Source organism: Rhipicephalus microplus, unplaced genomic scaffold (genome assembly GCF_043290135.1).
Source record: "Rhipicephalus microplus isolate Deutch F79 unplaced genomic scaffold, USDA_Rmic scaffold_184, whole genome shotgun sequence".
Lineage (NCBI taxonomy): Eukaryota > Metazoa > Arthropoda > Arachnida > Ixodida > Ixodidae > Rhipicephalus > Rhipicephalus microplus.
The window spans coordinates 194,277-216,068 of NW_027464755.1; the positions used below are offsets into that span (position 1 = coordinate 194,277).

Below are 21,792 nucleotides of genomic sequence, written 5' to 3' on the forward strand. Positions count from 1 at the left end.
TAAATGCGCTCTACATAAGCAAGCAATGTCTTGCCTTCCCCTTCAAACGCATCTATCCTACTGAAAGTAAGCATGGTTGTTCATGCAATTCCGTTAATCTTCTTTGCCAGTTTGTTACATGTGGCGAGACGTAGTAGAGTAGAGACCCGAGCTGACAGCGAACAGCAAACATCTGTTTATTCTCTTTCCAAAAACTGTCCCAGCCCTGCTCTTGTCACTCAGTCTTCCACTCACTGCTGTAGGTGACACTAGTAGCCAGCAGCGCTACAGCTGCTGCAGCACAACAGAATGAATTGTCACATACCTCCTTGCAAGGGGGAAGATACTAGGGGAAGACGTCAGCTCTTGACCATTGTAACAGTGGAAGGAGGTACAAAATTGGCGCAGAATGGTTAGTGTGTTTGGTGAAATAAGCTTGACAGGAACAGGGCTCAGCCCTGGAAAAGTTTGGAAGAATGTTTGGAAGAAGGGTACACACGACTGGACGAATAGCGACGGGAATCCTCGTATGAGTGAGAAAAGGAAAATGGGCTTTAGTTTGAGGGAGTCCAAGTGCTGCGGCAGTAGCGGGAGATATGGCAAACTCAGTGGCAGCGGAAGCAGATCGGTTTGTCATCTGCAGTTTTCCATTCCGTCGGATTTAGGGATTGGGGAAGAAAATGTGAGTCATGGCGTGGTGCATTTATTGTCATTGGTCTGGAGATGGGTCGGGAGACAGAGCAGGCCACAGGAAAACAGAGCTTTGCAATTTGCTGCCTCACGACGGCTTGAATAACGGAGGCTGCCAGAGGCGTTTGTGTGGTGCCATGGTCGAGCGGATGAGGAGGAAATGGTGCCGGACTTGACGCCTCAAGCTCCCGTCGAACTATACGTGTCATGCTGTCCTGCATGGGTGGTGCGGCACCGAGATCGGTGCAGGTTGATGTAACAGCCGTGGTTGGTAGCCACGTAAATTGAGGCAGAACGCGGCGGCATTCCTTGATAATCATATCTGCGGTCGTGACGTTGGTGTAGGCGAGCAAGTTGAAAGCGTCGTTTGCGATGCCGTTGAGTATGTGGCCCACCTTGTCTCTCTCTGTCATTTGCCCGTCCACTTTTCGGCACAACGCGAGCACGTCCTGTATGTACGAGACATACGACTCAGTTGAGGACTGCACACGAGTGGAGAGTTCTTTCCGCAGTTCTATTTGGCGATCGGACGGGTCCCCAAAGATGTCACGTAATCTTTCCTTGAAGGTATCCCAGCTGGTGAGCTTGGTCTCATGGGCGTCGAACTAGACACGTGGTGTGCCGTCCAAGTAAAATATTACGTTCATAACATAGCGGGTTATAACATGTCGGCAAACTTACAAAGAGAACTTTCCCAACTTTTCGAAGTGCTTTCAGCCTCTCAAGGGGGTGGCTGATCTGTTGGCTGCGAAGTTTGCACTGTTTAAGCAGCTGTGATCTTTTCCACTGCCATACACCCCACTGCTCTTGTCAACACGCTGTCCTCTTCCTTATTTTGAATGTTGTGTGCATGATGTTTGGCAGGAACTTTGTGGATTCCTCAGTGTTTTCCAGTGTTACTTGTATATGCCACGATTCGAAGTATTGTTTTGGTGCGGCTGCCTTTCATTTCCATGGCCCAAGCTTTCTCGAAGTTCATGCAATGGTCCAGGTACTTGCCGAGTTCTGTGAGAGTGTTTTATACTGTATTGAAGGTACGTACATTGTTTCTGTATTATGGTGTTCTTTCTAGACTTTTTGATCTTGCCAATGTAAGTGGGAGTGGCAACAAGTGCAAAGAACTTAATTGATTCATCACAGGACATGTGATCAGAGGCAAAGAGAAAAATTACTTAAAAAAGGCTTGAGGGAAGCCTTTTCCCTGCGCAGTCAAAGTCAGTAGTTGTCGTACAAGCATGTTCTGAACGCTATTAACACATCGACGTTTTAAGCAAAGCGTGAATTTGAATGAAAAACACTGAAATATGCATCAATTGTTTTTTACCCTCTACAGAACGTCCCACACTTATCTACATCCTGTTCACATCAGCGTGATTCAACTGACACTCCATCGCTACTATGGTATTGTGTTAGTTATATTTTAAGTGTACAGTTCAATTTAAGACAAGCAATTTTAAACAAAGAGATCAAAATGAGAAGAAACTGTACAAGTCGGACAAATATACCGTACATTGCGAATAATAATCTGTTGTTGTAATCATTTAGTAAATGCGGAAGTTTATTACAATCCATTTGCCGAATGTAACCAGTTTGACAATGAAGAACAGTATGTCGCAGCTTTTGCATAATATATGATTAGTTTTGGGAATAGTAAATTTTAAATTCGAAGTGGATAGGAAGTTTTCTAGAATTGTGAATCAAACTTGACTGGTGTATTCACATATCAAGAAAAGTGAGCTAGTTGATGAGCCCACTAATCTGCACAATATTATTTTTAAATGTGCAAATTTGATTATTTTGAATCTAAGAAAGTGGAAGCAACTTTGAATGATAGTAGGATTTAACTTTCAGTAAAATGCTAGTGGTATACTGCAAATTATGTTCTGTTTTAAAGGAGACTATACTTGCAGCATATAAGTGTGTATAACTATTGTTTAAACTTTAAAAATGATCAATCGATGAGAGGGTCATATGTTCCTCAAAGTAGGCCTTTGTGGTAGTGCAGATTTTCCCTGAAAATATGGCTTCATAGATCAGCACTGCACTGCACTGAAACCACCTTTATCAGGAGAGTTACATGCAAACTAATACACACCTATTCGTTAATTTAAAATACTCTGAAACTTTTTAATATCTAAATTTGAATCAAGGCGAATTTGAATACTGTTGTAATAATTCGAAATTCTCTAATATTCACAGAACCCTACATATCACAATTCTTTTATTTATTTATTTATTTAAGTACCCTCAGGGCCAGAGGCATTAGAGAGGGGAGTGGTTCACAATAGTTGCAAACATAATATAAAACAGAGCAAAAAAAAAAGAAAAAGGTATAAGCACAACAAAACCAGGAAAATGCAATGTATTTCAGTGTTATACGTTATACAATGTTAGCTAAAGCAGTTTTAAAAAGTTGGTGGTCCGAGATTGTTGCCGTCAGTGCGGGTAGGTGGTTTCATTCCTGTGATGTACGCGGTATGAATGACTGGGAAAAGGAGTTAGTTCTGCAGGACAGCAAGCCGACTTTATGGACATGATTTATGCGAGCTGAAATGTACCGAGGAGGCAGAATGAGTTCGTTTCATAGCTGGCTGTGATAGAAAAGCTTATGGAAAAGACAGAGGCGAAGGATTTTCCTACGAGATGATAGGGAAGGTAATCCGAGGCTGGATTTCATAGTGCTTATGCTGGCAGTTCGGTTGTAGTTGGAGAGTATAAAACGAACAGAGTTATTTTGAACCATTTCAAGTGAGTGTATTAGATTTTCTTCGTTAGGATCCCAAACTGATGCAGCATACTGCATGGAAAAGACAGAGGCGAAGGATTTTCCTACGAGATGATAAGGAAGGTAATCCGAGGCTGGATTTCATAGTGCTTATGCTGGCAGTTCGGTTGTAGTTGGAGAGTATAAAACGAACAGAGTTATTTTGAACCATTTCAAGTGAGTGTATTAGATTTTCTTTGTTAGGATCCCAAACTGATGCAGCATACTGCAGTTTGGAGCAGATAAGCGTCTTGTAGAGATTTAGTTTTAGTGTTGAAGGAGCCTGTGAGAAATTTCGACGTACATAGCCGAGCATGCGATTAGCGTTATTAATTACGTACGTGGTATGCACGGACCAAGTGAGGTCGGTAGTAATATGTATTCCGAGATATTTGTAAGTGCTGACAGATTCCAGTGGAGCATCGTTCAGATAGTAAGTGGGCAATATACGGTTAATTCTAGATACGCAAAGGAACTTGCATTTGTTAGTGTTGAGTTCTATTACCCATGTTTTACACCACACAGTAATAGCGTTAAGATCGGATTGAAGGGTTAATAGGTCATTGTCATTAGATATTTCACGAAAGAGGACGCAGTCATCGGCAAACAAGTGAATGTGAGAAGATACAGATGAAGATAAGTCGTTAATGTAAATAAGAAAGAGCAGGGGAGCCAGGACAGATCCTTGAGGGACTTTAAAAGAGACGTTCGTTCGGGGTGAGACGTTATCGTTAGCTAAAACAAACTGAGCGCGGTTAGAAAGGAAACATTCAAGCCAAAATAAAAGTTTCGGATCAAGATTAAGATTTTGTAGTTTGTGAAGTAACAACTTGTGACATACTTTATCGAAAGCTTTGAAAAAGTCTAAAAAAATGCAATCAGCGATGGATGAATGATCAAGAATGATGTTTAATCGATGGGTGAAAGATGCAAGTTGAGTCTCGCATGAATAGTTTTTTCTGAAACCGTGTTGACACTTGGAAAAAAACGAGTTAGATTCGAGAAAACCTGCCAGTTTGGAATATAATATGTGTTCTGGTATTTTACAAGGTATGCTGGTTAGCGAGATAGGCCGGTAGTTAGACGGTGAATGTTTGTTACCAGTTTTAAACAGTGCAGTTATCTTTCCAATCTTAAAGTCGACTGGGAGACAGTTTTCATGAAGCGATTGTTCAAATATCTTCGTTAGTATGATTGAACAATAAGAGCTGGTGTTTTTCAAAAATTTAGGACTGATCGTATCACACCCAGCAGACGAGAAAGGCTTTAAGGACTTGATTACACTTTCAACTTCAACGTAGTCAATAATAATAGGAGGCATGGGTGGGTAGTCACAATGGGGGGTGGTCGGAACAGGGGCGTCTGTAGTTGCTGAGAAATTTCTGGAAAAAGCATCATTAAGCACTTCTGCACACAAATGGGGGGGAGGGAATGGTGTTTCCAGCACTGTCAATCAAGGTTAACATTTCGCTATCTTTGGGGTTAATAACGCGCCAAAATTTCTTAGGATTAGTTAGTAACATATTCGGAAGTGTGGTGTTAAAATAGCAATATTTCGCATTTTTTAGTGCGGTGGTGTACTCTTGGGAGGCTTTTTTGTAATCGTCCCATCAAAAGATGCAGGAGGATTTTTTCGCGGCCTTGTAAATACGATGCTTTTTGTTTAGGAGACGCTTAATCTGTATATTTAACCATGGTGCATTTTAGTTGGATGTGATAGTGCGAACAGGAATGTGTTTATTTGTTAGTTGTTTCACCTTATCTACAAAAACGTCCCAGTTAGTTTGAACACTGCGACTATCAAACGTGGAGAGGAAACTATCAAGAAATGTGCAAAGTTCATTATTAATGGAGACAAAATCGGCTTTATCATAGTCATGAATTGTTTTAACCGTTTTTACACGCTTGGGACAGGATGCGTTGATGTTGAACGATAGCAGAGTATGATCGCTTAAACCTGGCAGATGGGTAATGTTCGAAACAAAATCGGAGTGGGACGAAAGCACAAGGTCTAGTGTGTTAGCTACCGACGCAGTAGTTCTGGTAGGTTGCTTTACTAATTGTGACAAGGAAAAAACAGAGAACAAGTTTAAGAAATCATTTGCAAATGTGGAAAAGGGGCAGATGGTTGGTGGTTCCTTAGCCACTAGACCAAAGGGCCCTGCCACAGTGGTCTAGTGGCTAAGGTTCTTGGCTGCTGACCTGCAGGTGGCGGGATCGATCCCTGGCTGTTGCAGCTGCATTTCTGATTGAGGCAAAAATTCTGCAGGACCGTGTGCTCAGTTTTGGGTGCACGTTAAAGAACCCTAGGTGGTCAAAACTACCTGAGCCCTCTGCTACGGCGTCTCTTGTAATCATGTGGTGGTTTTGGGGCATTAAACCCCTAATATTATCAATTTGCCTCCATAGGAAAAATATGTAACATTGAGGTAAAACTATTCAGTGGTGCTGCTTCACCGTGCTGAAGTCGGTTCTTCAGAGTTCATCTTTCATTGGTGCAGCTTGCGCAGCAGAGAGGGGCATGGGCACACTTACGAACAGTAAATTGTCATCAAAAGACGAGAGACTCTCGTTACTGTGGAATATGAGTAGCGGTCTTCCATGCCAGTAGGGACAGAGTCCGGTGCACGTGTTTGGACAGCACGTGTGGAGTGGGGATGTTATGAAGTCAAGAATTGGCGTAGTGTTAACCCTGGTTTGTGGCTCTTATGAAGGCCATAAAATCTCAACAAAGAGCCATATAGTATGTATATGAAGTGCAAATAGTGCTCTTGACTCCAGATGGTTCCTAAAAAATGCCAGATAACTTGTTTAGTTATCGTTTATTCCGGGTAGGGGGGTCTTTTGCGAGCTTAAAGTATTCGAGGTTATCCAGAAGAGTTCCTGCCTTGTTTTCATGAGATTTTCGATTGATTATAATGGTTGAGTTTGTCTGCTGGGGAGATGGTTATTGGTGGGACTATTCAAAGCTCTTGAATTGCTGCTTTTTCAGATTTGGCGATGTTGTCCTGTAATTGCATTGATAGCTTTGAAGGGATCCCGCTGCATGGTTCACATAGATCCTTGAAAGTCCTTGAATTTTAAAATTCCACTTTCAAGGGCTTCAAAAGCCATGAATAATGTTTTACTTGAACACCTTTTAGCTCCATCTATAGCACCTAATTTTTCTAGTTTTCTTTGTTTCTTAGGGACAATCATTGAAGGAACATAGCCAAACTTCTCCAGATAATGATAGTTTTTGGTAAGCACGTTCTTCCGAATACTTTTGTAGCACCTGGTAAAACAGCTGGAGATGCGTTCCCTACTCACTAATGACAGATTATTGGTGAGAGAAATGCACTGAAAGTTGCATGGCTAATAGGTTTAAATATACTTGCCGGTGTAATTCTTGTGTGTTTAGAAATAAAAGTGGGGTAAATGGCGGCTGCACGTCAGGGGGAGACTGGAGAGGAAAGAGTTGTCGCTACGTACATAAAAAAAGTGTAGTGGCTTTGATGCTGCTGTCAGCAACTGGTCTCATTAGGAGAATTTGTAAGTTGCCTTCCAATCCTTGCCAATCTAAATTTTTTGTTGTCTGAATTTTTTTAGTGTTGCTTTTTTATATGTTCAGGGTGGGCATCTTTCATTGGGATGGACATTCTGAGACCACTCATTTACCACCTCTTGTTCACTTAATCATAGCATTTGTCATTGCTTATAGACATTCTGAAACCACTCGTTAACAACCCTTGTTCACATTAGAGCATGCTTTATGTCTTGAATACTAGAAGTGAACAGATATGTCTGTGCACAATGCCTGAAAATGCAATTTTCATTAATTGTGGCTTACTGGCGTTGAGTATCAAGACTTGGTGACTCTGGACCCCATGAGTCTGCATCATGTTATATCATATGATGGTTTTGGGACGTTAAACCCAGATGTCAATCAATCAATCTATCAATTTCTCCTCAATACTACAGTACGTAGTAAAAAGCTAATAGAGTAGTGTACAGCACAACTGCAACATAGACAACGCAGCAGGCAGCAACATGATAAAGCATGCGACGCCTTGAGAAAGTGGTAATTGTGTTTGACCAAACGCAGACCTCAAATTTCGAATACCGCCCCGCCACGGTGGTCTAGTGGCTAAGGTACTCGGCTGCTGACCCGCAGGGCGCGGGTTCAAATCCCGGCTGCGGCGGCTGCATTTCCGATGGAGGCGGAAATGTTGTAGGCCCGTGTGCTCAGATTTGGGTGCACGTTAAAGAACCCCAGGTGGTCAAAATTTCCGGAGCCCTCCACTACGGCGTCTCTCATAATCATATGGTGGTTTTGGGACGTTAAACCCCACATATCAATCAATCAAATTTCGAATACCACCTACAAGGCTCGCAACGCCGTGACAAGCCAAGATGTTGAAGGCTTAGAAGGTGGTCACCTCTCACTACTTGAACAGTTCCTCCGCACGCACAAGTTATTTGCATAGATAGATATATAAGCACACAGAAAAAAAAAAAAAAAGACGGAGAGCAAGCTGGCAACTGCAACACGAGTGTCCTACAGAATGTTTCCTAACAGGGAAATGGCAAAGGCCTCGCATGATGGAAAAAAAAGTGTGCAGACCTTGTGTGCCTCAGTCTGGTCCCTTTCTTTTTATCGTTCATTCACTGGGCAGTAGGTAAGTTATTATGTCGTTCTAGTTGATCAATCTGCAAATGATTACCTCCCTCAGAGGCTGATGAACACTCACATTAGGTACTGTGATGCATCTCAAGAAATAACAGACTGGTATTTCGCGTTCATTTTTATGGGCTGTGCATGGGCAGTTGACATCGAAGATAAATTGTTGATGGCGCTGGCGCTATTACCACTTGTTTAGATTCTGCTAGTTTTTAAAGATGAATCAAAGGTTAATTTGAAATTTTTTAGGGGTTTTCAGAGGGACCTGTAAGAGTACTATCAATTACATTGTTATGATTTTAACATTTGAGGTCTGCATATTGTGGACAACGCCTACAGAGCACGTGTAACTGCTAACAAGTGGAGCTAGGATTGGGAATGCCTTAAGTGCATTAATTCACCGGTGAGTGGAATTCTTACTTGTAATCAAGAAGACAACATTCCCCCTCAGTACTGTTTCCTATAGCTGGGTTGAAAATGTTCAAGTAATTGAGCGAGTCCTTTCTCTCTTTCTTGATGTTAGTCTGACGCCTCTCACTGTATTTTCGAGAAATGTGCACCAAGGAAAACCAGTGTTTAGCAAGTATGAAGGATGTTTTGAATGCCCTTAAGTTCCCTGCGCGCTCAGCTGGTGAGAAAGAGGTGGCATTAAGTGCCAAAATTCAATATGACTAACTGTAGGAATACCGAAGTTTAGTACACCAAAAAATTCAAAAAGCCAATATACAAGAAACCGAAAGTTTAAAATGCCGAAAAGTCAAAACGGTAAAACATCCATTTGTGAAACATCAAAATGTCTCTACCATCTTGCTGTAATGGAAGATGAAGTATTTTGCCTAAAGAGAGGCTTCGTTAGTGTTGCAAATTAGACACACTCTTTTACCCTCATTTCCAATAGTCGTTTCTTTTGACATATAGTTCAAGCCTTTGAACAAAAAGGGGGAAAAAGGTATATTTCAGCATATTATAACAGAGTTGTTCATTGTTTATAATAGACAGGTTGTGTGCAATTCCTCATCGAAAATTTCAAACTTCGTCATTGTTCAGATTCCCCAGAGCAGCTATCGAGCGATCTTTTTTTGCGTAACCTTTGTTTTTCGCTCATACAGATGAAGCAAAGAGAGGGGGAGACCAGTCTTACCAGACTACTCTATTGGCTTAACTGTGCGTTTCACCTGCTATTGAGGATGAAACTACAAGCGTGCTGCCACTCTCGTCTGGAGCAAGTGCAACATTGTGGCCGAGAAAGCGCAGGGAATTCTATCATAGCTTGCGCTCGGCTTCCTTGGCTCGCGTTTCGCAGGTGTTACCCTCACACTGCCTGTATTCTTGAATGCGATCAGTGTTCTTGACTCGCCACTTCGTCAGTGTCACTGGTCTTTCACTGCGAACGCTTGCATTCGGCTTGCGCCGCGTCAGTGTCGACGCCGTCATTCGCGAACACGATCGACTTCGCTAACCTTCGCAATGCTGGCGACAGCTGGGAATAGTACGCACGCACTAGCATGAAGTATGTCGCGGTGGCCTCCAGCCAGTCGGAACGATCGCGAGGTAGGCAGCAGCATGCTGTCCACATTTTCAGTGCCACGATATTCTCGAGGCGCGCGCAACTTGCACACCCGCCGGCTCGCGGCTTTTTCTCGCCGGCCGATAGAGAGGTGGCGCAGATGAGATGATGCCCACGTAAGAAGTGGGCTCGAGCATTGCGAGCGGTGGAGAGGGTGAAGCGAGAGAGATGACACATGGCGAGCGCGCAGCAGGGGAGGGAGAAAGACGTCACCGCACACTGCTAGCAGGGCGTAAGCAACTTGGCACCGCTTTATTTTTTGGGGCGAGTGAGCGGTGTGGACGGAGGGACAGTGTTACACGAGCTAGTCGAAAAGCTGCTTTGCATTTGATAATCGTCATCTTACTTGCGCACATTTCCGTCCTTAAAAACCCGGCTCCGGCCACTTTCCTGTCAGGAAATGTCACACGGATAACGTGTGTGTCATTCGTGACCGCAAACTACCAAAACTGTGGTATAGGGCGAGGAAAGTACTCGAAGTAGATGGCTATTACTGATGTGTAGCAGAAACACTCCCCGAATACTCAATTTTTTTAGAGTGTAGCACAAACACTGGCGTCTGCTTTGTGCACTGGAGTGCCCTCATCACCATTGTACTTTAAGTCCTCACCAAAACAGCGGCCGCAACGGCCAACTCAACAAATATGCACTCCCCCGTTGATGGCGATGTGATGCAACAGGCTGCATCTTCTTTTTCATGTAGCTAATGTGGTGGGAAAAGAGCTCTATCAGTGGGTGCCGGTCATCACACAGTTGCCACAGTTCATCCCTCCTAACAAACATCTTGTTATAGGGCATGGTAGTGGCCATTTTCATTGGTTTGGCCTGATGTACGAGCTATTTTGCCTTTGTGCCAAGCTGTGTCCCTTGTTGGATCCCTACTGTGGTGAGTGTAAGTTCACCTTGTCCCTGGCCAAACAGAGCTTCGGCAGGCTATCTCAAGTAACAACAGAACCACAATAGTTATGGGTAGCAGAAATCGGGCCATAATAATGCATATCACTACCACCAGTATTATTAGGATGCTGGATTTAGGGCAGACACATCACATACACAGTGCTAGAGACGTATTGTCTTGTTGACACACAGGTCCGTTGGCCATGCATGGTGGGGATTAACTCCCCTACCTGTGCGTGACAGGCAAGCATCGGAAATGCATCAAACGCACAGCCGTACCTATTCCTTCAGGATTTCCGCTTGTTAACAAACACAGAAAATAGTCTTTTTTTCCAGCCAAGATGAATTTTAATTCTAAAAAATCTCCACATCCTCATCAAGTGAATAATGAGTGTATCAAACCTTGGGATTTTATAGTGTTATTGTAAATTATCCATGACATTCACCCATCATGCATTTAAAAGAGTGACAAAGTGGTAATCGATGTAATTGGTGATGCGCATCTGCACATGTTTGCCTTGCAGTGAGTCAATCAATTTCGCACGCAGCTTGCAAAGCAACTCTACTTCGGCTTCAGCATTCTCCTGGCAAGAGAAGTTGCGTGCGGAGATGTCCAGCGTCGATACTTTCTAAAGACAACGACAACAATTGCGTAGTGTAGCGGAGCCTCTCCGCTACGCAGCCGCAGCATGGCCAGCACGTGAGGAAAAAGGAGGAGCGTCTCCACGTTGAGAGAAGCAGATTGGCATTTGAGAGAAAACCAACATTCTACGGCAGCTTTTTTTTTTTTTTTTTGCTCTCTTCGCGCGTCGTTGAAAGGAGAAGGGCTACATGGCAGAGACAAAAAAGGGGGAAGCATGGCATTGGCGCGCGAGAGACCTCTCTTTCCTCCTCCTCAAGGCACAGAGCCGTGCTCCCGCAAGGGGCAAGGGTTGCAGAAGATAATGCTTTTTTTCGTTCCTTCAACCCACGAATAAAGGAAAGGTAGGAGAGGCCCTGGCGTCAATCGTTGTGAAGCCGGGATAAAGCCAGAAGTCGGTCATATTGACTGCGCAAATTCTCCTCTGTTACATTCGAATGTAAAGCAGAAGGCACGACTCTCTCTCAGGCTCGGAAAGCACGTGAGCTGTGCAGCGCGCATGTCGTGATGATCCGAAACTAGTGGAACGGGGTTCAACACTTTGGGCCAGCGCGACACCTTCAGCGAAATCATTTTGTCCTAGTATTAACAGCAAGTAACAACTCACCGACAATGAAGCAAGTACAAGAGAACGCGCACTAGATGCGTTGACAACGGTGAGTGTTTTCACGTCATTAATTCAGCAACTGTACAGACAACACGATCGGTCGTGCGCCTTCTACGGTTGCATTCCGCCACGCGGCCTATGCAGCGTCTGGCCACTGTGTCGGTGTTTCGTGTGAAACTCATCGGTGTCAGTATTCTGCGACGATGGTGACTTTGAGCACGGGGCAAGTGACACTTGAACGCGGTTGCTGTTACGTTGAGATTACATGCAATGCTTGGGGAGAGTATACGAAGCGGATGAGGAAAGGTGTTTTAATATGCACATGCAAGTTGTTACTGTACACACACATGAAACTACGTATGTGTGCATGGTCCTCATTGCGTCTTGCTGGGCTCAACAGCGTCGTGCGCTGTCACAAGCGGGAGCACTGCCCAACCGTTACTGACCTGCAAGGCGTTCGTTGTCCTTCCGCTTTGTCATGGTGCCTAATGCAATTTCGCTGAACACCAATTGCTTCATCCGCGTCATGTATTGGCCCACCGGCCCAAAAGGACGATACATTCAAGCAGGCTATGACAATTTATACCATACACTTCGACTTCGCTTATTTTATTGTTAGCTTATTCCCTCCCTTCCCTCGTTTGCATGCTCTTTAAAAATAGCATCGAGTTTCCCTGCTGAAACATAATAGTTTCATCGACGCTCTTTTTTCAACTCTTACGATAAGTTGAACCTTAATTTTTGCGGCCTTATCCCACAAGTGCAATAATCATAGTGTTGAGTACAGAATAAATTTACTCAAATTCACATGTGTGAAACCATTTTGGGGACATTTATGAAAAAGCTTGGGTGCATTATTTTAGAACATCCACATATGGAAATAACAGCCGTCACTTTCCTCGCATATCGAGCGAATCTAAAACTCCCTTTCCATTGGATTCGCTACTAAATGAAATACATATGGATGATCATTTAATACTGTGCATGTAATCCCACAAATATTTGATTCTGGTGGCAATTCATACCTTGTAGTGTTATAAATGACAAATAGCTACTATTTATTGCTTCTATAGACGACAAATGCATCTAACCTATTAGAGGGTATTGGTACCAATACACACAAATAGCTGTCGCCCATAGGTACCCTAATGGTGCCAATACGTGTCTATTGGTTCTATAGGTGACAAATAGGTACAACCTATAGGTCTTATTGGTGACAAATAGTTAGGGTCAATTGACTTTTTATCGGTGCCAATACAATTCAAATAAGACCTATAAAGTCACAATATAACTCTTATAGGCCCAATAAAATTTCTCTATAGGACCAATAGCTTTCTCTATTGGAACCTTTCCTATAGAAAGGAAGCTTGTCCTCCTCTGTCGCATGAGCGCCGAACAGCACTGTAAGGCGCTCATTGGTTTGTTTACATCCTGATGAAGTTCTGCCAGGAGCAGTGTGCGTGCACTTCGACAATGTATGTAAAAGAGTGTCGCCTCGTCCAAGTTTTACATGTCTATTTTCCTAGGGCGCTCAGCCATTGCTTGTGACAATCCGTCCACGACGTCGCGGTCCGCAGCTGCCCTGTCACCAACATTTGATTTTGAAGACACGCCATGCTCTTACTTGTAACGTTCAAGCCAACCGATGCTTCACTCAAAATCTTGCTTGCCCACTTGGCTGACTAGGGCTTTGGCTTTGAGATCAATGCAGGCCCATCTACAGGAAGGTTTGCATTTCTAGCGTTCCATTCAAGGAGCACTCTTCTCACTTCATGGTACATAGAGTCACGGTTGCGCTTTCGTTTGGCTGAGAAATTCTTCTCCAAGCCGCCCAGTATGGAATTCTTTTATTCAGAAGAGTTGATAATGTTTATGGCGGTATTGCAAATTGTCTTGCAATTTCAGACTTTTGCCCACCTTTTTTTCCGCCTCACGTATCTGTTGAACTTTATGCTCCAACGTCATACACTTCCATGCATGCACCGGTGTTTTCATGTTCACTTGACCGTAAATAAACGCACACAAAGTGCACACACAACGTCACGGGCTCACACAGATCTCGCACAACAAATGCGCACGTGTGTCTTCCAAACATTGATGGAAAAAACTTAACGGCCAGGGAGCACGCCAGTGGTGCCACGTGACACCACCGGCATGGCCAGCGGCGTAACGTAAAGCCGCTATATTTTGAAAGTAGCGACACTCTCCTCCCTCCGGCCGCTTTCCTCCTCGGATTTCGCTCTCGCACCGGCCGGCGCGCTGCACACGCCACGCTTTGCCGCCCTCCACGCTCGAGACGCTGCGGCAGGGTCGATGGGATCGCTTGTTGCTTCGGCGTTTTTACGTATTATTATTAGGACTTTCGCATGCAGACGCCACGATGGCTATGCAAAGGTCAGACGATTGTGATGGACAGGTGTTAACCTCTTAACGAAGAAGTGGCGACGAGAAAAGCGGCGACAAACACAGAACCCTGTTATTGTATTACCAGGTACTTTGCCACTCCGTTTGTGGCGTTTGGTTTTTTCGCTTTAGCTAACATTTTATATATTGTACCATGCTTAAAGTGTTTTTATTTACTATGAAGTTTATGTTTCTGTACCCACTCCCCTCTGTAATGCCCATTCGCTTGTGACGATATTATTTATGAAAACGAATAAATACACGTTGATCAGAGCACTCTACGAAAACTCTTTATTTGTACTTCATCTTTAATATAATTAGGACATCATGATGCACCCAGAAAATACTGGACACACATTTTTGGAAGACATGTTCATGAGAATGAAAGGCGCGTACATTACATTTTAGGGTATATACATGCATTTCAAGAAGACAATCAGAAAAGAACACGAACAAGAAAGAATATATGTTACTAACAAATTATACAGATTATGCACCAAATAACTTCGCACTCTCAACGAACCTCGGCAACAGCCGCCCGCATGCCAACGCTTTTACTACCGCATTTGCTACTTTTCATCGTAGCTACTTTTGCGTCTTCGTTCCTGACAAGTATTTGGACTCGAACCTTTAGGAACACATGCAAAATGTCTTCAAGGACGTCATGGCACATGGGAAAAGAGGTGACGAAGGTAATGCTGCTCTTTACACTGGCTTGCAGTTGTGCATTATTGACCGCATTTTTCAGCAGTGCTTCTCTGTTGGAGCGGAAAAAGTTCTCAGCAATTTTCACAGTCTCTACCAAGGCTGGTGAGGGGTTTGTCAATGACTGTCGCGACTGTGAGAAATTCTTAAGCTCAATTAACTTCGATGGTGCATAGTCCAATATCAAAGAAGCACGGCAGTTTTCACAGCGGAGCGTGGATCGTAGCTTTGATGCCACATAGTCCGCCAAGTAGATTACTACTTGCTCGATCTCTGAACTTAAATCAAGCAGGTCATCCGGACATTGGACTTCCTCTGTCGTTTCTTCATTTTGATGCTGCTCTAGCCCCACCAACAAAAAACCTTCATCATCCGCATAGCTTCCACTTTTACTTGGCCTCAGAAACTGCGATAGTGTCGTGCTCCTCAGACTACATTTAAAATCATACAGCCTGAGTATAGGATTCTTCGCCCGAAAAGTTGAGAACAAATTTTCAAGTGCGTCTTGGCTTAGTCTGCTCAGCAAAAAGAAGTGGAAGTGGTACTTGTCAAGCATTTCGGCTTGCACACTCAGAGCTGTTAAAGGGGCTACAGTGAGCCCGGTTTGCACTGGTTTCCAGGGTGCTTTCTTTGGGGCCCCTATTGAAAGTTTAGAAAAAAGGTCGAGAGTATCCTTAAGACACTTTACAGCATCGTCGTAGGATGCTTCCACAGCATGACTAAAAGCTAGCTTCGTAGTCCGCGATGTCATTAGTCTGAACCACCGAAACACCTTTGAAATAAACCACGCGGGGGTAACTGCTTCCTTTTCCAGTTTACCGCTGTCTACTAAAAGGCGCAAACCGGCTGCGGTGTCATTGTGAAAAAGGCTGAACGCGAACTTTACCTTCATTTTGTTGTAATGTTTCGGGTCAACACAGGACGAGTTAAGGTGGGGAGCAATTTTAAGTTCACTTTTCCCATCTTCCTCAACTAGTTTTTTTACATGGGCCAGGTCCACACAAGCAGTCGGCAGCTTGTGCTTTTGAACAACTTCGTCCGGGAGGTAAATGGCCTGGCCAGAAGTCCGGTGGTTTCTGAGGTTTTTAAGAAGGTGGGGAACATCAGGCGTGAACCACAATCGTCTGGCTGGATCACATGGGTGGACACAACTAGTTGATGGCTTACTATGCCTCCCAGCGTGAATCCCGAACCGGCTCCACAGTGCCATGTTTCCACCGGCCATGTCGGAAACAACATGAATTTTGAGCCCTAGGGATTCGCATGCAGTTATTATTTTGATGAGTTCATCTTTAAGAGAACTTGTGCAAAAAGAATTCTCTGTAAGATGGTAGCCAACTACCTGTTTCCACCTGGATGACGGGCCACCAAGCATGAAAACTAACCCATGGGTAGCTAGGCTATCATCAGGTAGAGAGCCATCTGCTAAAGGAAGCGTGGGTGCCCCCTAGAACGGCACCGCACGAGTGGTCGTACACAAGTCCTGAAGTTATTTGCATTTCGTCTATCATGAGTGCTGCATGCCGCTCTTCAGGCTTCATGAGACTGACCTGCAACAGCAAATAAAGGAAAAGTTGTTCCAAGCAGTTCCGCTGCGATTAAATTATGACTAACGCCAAAAGATATTTCAAAAAAACATTACATATGCCCAGGTAAACAAGTATTATGGAATGGGGTAGGTATTTGCGTGTTACAGTACATTCCACACGTGCAGCGTAGTTTTGGCTATGAGCATTGAATACCTTCATCTTTAAGGGGTCCAGAATATCGGTCGGAAGTCCTGGTCGAAACTTGACGTGTTGAATGTGCCTTTGAAGCATTCTTTCTACCGGAATCGGGTATCCATATTCTCTTAGGAAGTTCTAGCCACGGGATCCACAAGTCAGGCGCAGCCTCAGGGAGTGAACAAGGGTGCTGGCTTCCCACCGCATTCCTTGGGTTGACAACCGCTCCATCGAACGCATTTGGTCTTCATTGAAAAGGCCCCTAATCCTCTTCTTCAAGCAGGACTTTTCGTTTTTGCTTTTGCGGTATCTCTTTCTTGCTGTGACCAATTTTCTCATGGTGTTCTCTTGAAGGCGCTCCAGCTGCGCTATCCGATCCAACAGCGCCTGCTGAGATGCTAAAAAAAGACACGAAAAGCCTGAGGCAACAAAACCATCGTATGCGTTACAGATCACCACAGAAAGTTGCTTACAGGCCTCCAGGTGCGAAGACACAGGAGGCACTCCGAGACTGGCGGCAGGCACAAGCTGGTGTGTTGCATGAGGGGAACCTGCACAAAGAATTATTGTTGCATACATTTCAAAGCCACACGTTAAAGATAGTGGTTACCATTAGAAACATCTTTGGTGATGAAGTGATTGCCGCTGTTACTGGTGGGCAAGTGAAGGGGCTCTTCGGCTGAAAACAAAAAAAGACAAATCTTAGAACATCATCGTTCTCCTAAACATAGCTCCTCTTGACAGATGTTGAAAGCGAGGAAAAAGAACAAAATAGATAAAACGTACGTTCTGCAGTAGCCAAAGGACTACTTGAATCTGAAGCTGTGCTGTCACTGGCAATTGAAGTCACAGGAACAAGCGAACCTGTGGAATGCAAATCAGAAAAAAAAAATCGACAAGCCCTAAACAAAGCTATCATTTCTCACCTGACAAAGCCATGTCCATGTGTGCCTGGCTATTGCTGGACTGCGGGCTTAGTGGGACTTCAGCTGTAAATAAAATTTAACATAACCCTGTGAACAAACGGAAGGTGCTTCAACATTAATCGCAAACAGCAAAAAAAGAATCTTACGAGAAACCTCGGGCAGGCTTTCCACAGGCGCTATTACGCTTTCGTCGTCCAAACCCATCACTGCGAGTTGTGTCTGTTGCGTCGGCACCGACAGACTGGCGGAGGAGGATCCCGCATATTTCTCCCCAACGAACGAAGTTGAGGAGTTGGACCCAGAACCAGGCAATAACGAGGCAACATGTTCTTGGCCGCTGCTACTTTCACATGTCCCGAAGTTCACCTTGCCTGCGGCAACAATGAAGTCATGCACTGAATGACACTCGCGTGCATTTATCCGCGCAAATAACTTCGGATAATATTGGCTACACTAATTCAAAACGCCAAGATAACGCATATCGATTGTAAATTATCAGTAGAGGTTATTGTCATTCCTGAGATCGCTCACCTTGGTGCAAGTGTGTGCGAATTTCGCATCTTTTGGCGGGAGGTTTTCGTTGCTTCGTAGCCGGCCGGTGCGAAAACAAAGTTGGAACGGCGTTTGGTTTCAACTTCTTTTTTCCATACTTCTGCAGTATCAATGGTTCGAACTGATCTTCAGTAAAATGGAGCTGCAAAACAATAATACGATTATTTGAAACTGTGGTATCCCGAACACTTCTCAGGTATTTGTTTTGACCTATTCCGATTTGCAAAAAAGAAAAAAAAAAGAGCTGAATGATGGCCTCAATGTCTTCCTGTTGTGATTTAGTAGTTCGTATTTGTACATGAGCTCTAACCGGTACCTCAGGAATGGGCAACCCAGGTAAATATACAAAATACAAATTTAAATACTGCAATATTGAAAAATTACGTGTTGCTGGACATGACTAACATATTACAGTAAGCAGCTTTTTGTTTACTGTAAAAAAACTTTTTTACAGCATGTCTAAAACAAAATACAGCTGTGCAGCAATTTTTAAAGACACGTGGAAAAAATTCTACCGAAATAGCACGTCGTTACAGACCAATAGAGAGGGGAAAATAACTGTATATATTTTTAAGAAAGGTATCTTAAATCCGCATTAAAGTTGCAATCGATGCAGAGGCGCGCATTCTGCTGTACCTCACTTTGCGGTGTCCCGACCCGCTTCTCCGCAAAAAAAAAAAGAGAAGCCTGGTTTCGCAAAAATTAGAAATAGCTGTGAATGTGAAAGAGCGAATTCACCACATTCTATGAACTCCTCGTGGCGGCGGGGAAATACCAAAAATTATAGTTTACCTCACACAAAGAAGTCCTTCTGGTAGGCGCAAAGTCTTTTCTTCCGATATTGTGCAGCCACTGCTTCTTGCGCTGGACATCTCTTTTTCCCCACGGAATGTTGAACAGCGAGAATCCTTTTTCGCTTCTGCTATTACATTGATAGGCGCAGCAGAACGGCATTGCGATGATAAAAACAAGCGCGAAGAAGCACGTGCGCGCTGAAAGTCGCCGTGGCGACAGGGCGGCAAATGGCGACCAGTGGAAAAAAAAAAGAAAAAGGCAAACAAGTTTGGCCCCCGCTCGACAAGGGGCGGAGACGTCACGGTGATGTTTCGCTCCCCGCAGCCAATTAGGGCCCGCGGAAGCCCTGTCGTCTCCCCTCCTGAGAGAGTGTGCGAGGCGCGAAGTGGCGGGTAAGGGAAACGGCGGCAAAGATCCGAGAAAGTTGCTACTTTCTAAAAATATAGGGGCTTTAGTGTAACGGTGAGCAGACGACATGCTAGCAATCGCCTCCATGCTAGAGTAGGGCACGAAGAGAGGTTGGGGTAAAATCCACGCCACGGAGACCCTCATGCCGTCTGCACCAGTCTGCACCGGTCATGGCGATGCTAGCACGAATGTCGCTCGCTCAGCCTAGAAAAAGGCTGCTCGGCACGGGACGTGGACATGTAAAAAAGCGCACAGGTACTTCGGCAGCGTGGACGGTCGCTCGCCTGCTCTAAGCAGAGCAAGCTTTCGCCATGCTTCGAGTAATCTGGTCTAAAATACATGTGTTTGAGTCGGGACTGTGTGACACTTCGATGAAAGTAATGATTCGAATTAAGCGAGTTCGATGTAACGGGTGTTTACTGTACTGCACAAGCCAGTCGTCTGTGATGTCAGTGTTGGTTGAAATCTACAATGTGTATGAAGCGGTTGTTCTTGTACTTTGTTTTATAATCGTGCATGTCTAAATTTTCTACGTTGCCTTGGGAGGGATCTCGGGCCGAATACACTGTCATGACAACGATTTCATTCTATGGGTGTATTTCAGCGTGTGCGTCATTGCGAGATTGACTCATTTTTGATAGCAGCTTGTTCTTGGCTTTGCCGTTTAGCCACTGCTTCCTGTGTCCTCAACCCTGAGTCCACTTAGCGTTTTCGTAATTTTGCCCCCACCTTCTACGCCCTCTATTTGTTTTCATTCATGGGAAAAAAATTGATGTTCTATAGTTATCATTGTCATCGGGTATCTTGCATCACAGTTTCCTATAAGTAGATGATTGATATGTGGGATATAACATCCCAAAACTACCGTATAGTTATAAGAGATGCCTTAAAGAAGGACTCTGAAAATTTTGGCTACCTGAGCTCTTTAAGGTGCACCCAAATCTGAACACACAGGCCTAACGGCATTTTTGCCTCCATCGGCAATGCAACCGTCGCAGCCGGGATTTGCTCCCGTGACCTGCGGGTCAGCAGTCGAGTACCCTAGCCACCAGACCCCCGCGATGGAACTTCTTATTAGTAGACTACAGGGAACTCTGGCACTAGTGTCTGTGGCAGTGATCAAAGCGCAGCTCCATGCTGCTCCAAACTGTAATTTTTGTTAGTAATTGCTTCAAACCTGCTCGGAAATGGCACTGAGAGATAAAAAATGAACTTTTACTGTTTGACCCACTCATTAGTCCTAAAAAACTGAAAGAAATCTGTACACTATCATCCCAGTATGCTATTAGTGTGTAGCATTATTCGCTCTGATTTCATTCGTGTGACAAAATCCAGCATATCAGCCATATGAGTCATTTTGCAGCTTTTTTTTTTTTTCGCTTTCAGCTCGACATGTAGGCCGGTGTGGTGAAATCATGTGAAAATGAGCAGGATTGATTTTAATTGATACTGGTTATCTATCTACTGCTTATTTGGCAACAGTTATGCGGGACTGCGGTTAGTTCTAAAATGTGGTGCTCAGCTTTACCAGTTTCATTTGATTTCTGCTACAAGTACTAGTATTTTAAATATGTCGCTCATTTGACAGCACTTTTTTTTATAACCAGCCATTTTTTAATTGTTTTCTTCTTGAAATTTACATCGCTTTTTTGTAAGACATATTATTATATTAAATAATAATTTTTACGAGTTGCTTTGATGTACTGCAGAAACACTTAAGACTGCTTCAAAACAGTACTTTTCCGGCTTCAAAGTATACTAAAAAAAATTAAGATGTCTCTTCCTTCACTACTATGGGAGCTGTAATGCTCGACACTTTGTCGAGCACAGGAATTGTGGGTAATACACAAATTTGCCTATTCTTCATGCAATCTCTGGCTTCACATGGGTTGAAGCTACTTTGTCACGAAACAAAAATCAGTGCATGTTCAGCAGTTTCATTTCAGCTCATAGACTTTTTGGGCTCCTCTATTCAAATCAGGTCACAAAGCTCACAACAGTCCATTCTTTTGTTTTAGACAAAAGCAAAACAGCAACAAACAAAGCCACTAGTGCATTCAAAGCTCGTAAGCACAAAGACTACGCTGATTTGTGTAACCAGGGTAAGGCAAAATCCGGCCAAAAATAAAGATAGTGAACATAGGTTTTTATTTTACTTGTTCCTATTAACCCTTCAATGCCTGAATGATGAAACTGCCGTAGAAAATAGAAATCGTTTTAATTTTCCAGCCTTAATTAATAACAACTGTTGAATGATTCCACAAGTAAATTATCTGAAATGCATCTTTAATGCAAACTTTTATGTATGTCTTGATTTCTCCACATGCCACAGAAGCGAGGACCTTGGAAGGAAAAACGTACTTCAGAATTATGCAACATGTCGTGTGCCATGTCTTGAGCGAGTTCACATAAGAAAAACAAAATATTGAAGATAGAACTCGCGTCATCCAGGTGGAAAAGAACAAAGAAGTAAGC

At 43.8% G+C, this 21,792-nt stretch overlaps 1 protein-coding gene across 1 annotated transcript; it reads right to left on the reverse strand.

Annotated features, from left to right (window-relative positions):
* Positions 1-16,774: 16,774 nt before the first annotated feature.
* Positions 16,775-19,132, reverse strand: LOC142791746 (uncharacterized). Its single transcript, XM_075885541.1, has 8 exons — positions 18,907-19,132; positions 18,094-18,256; positions 17,709-17,933; positions 17,563-17,625; positions 17,423-17,500; positions 17,247-17,315; positions 17,110-17,187; positions 16,775-17,034 (listed from the first exon to the last, which is right to left on the reverse strand). Exons 1-8 carry the CDS (start codon positions 19,066-19,068, stop codon positions 16,775-16,777), a joined length of 1,098 nt encoding a protein of 365 aa, XP_075741656.1. The 5' UTR covers positions 19,069-19,132.
* Positions 19,133-21,792: the final 2,660 nt, after the last annotated feature.

Excerpts from the sequence above, each read along its gene's own strand:
- LOC142791746 (XM_075885541.1), bottom strand. The coding sequence starts at position 19,068 with ATGCCGTTCTGCTGCGCCTATCAATGTAATAGCAGAAGCGAAAAAGGA. Across the intron at positions 18,257-18,906 it reads GAAGGACTTCTTTGTGTGAG|CTCCATTTTACTGAAGATCA; the intron begins GTAAACTATAAT and ends ATTGTTTTGCAG. Across the intron at positions 17,626-17,708 it reads AAGCCTGCCCGAGGTTTCTC|CTGAAGTCCCACTAAGCCCG; the intron begins GTAAGATTCTTT and ends TTTTATTTACAG.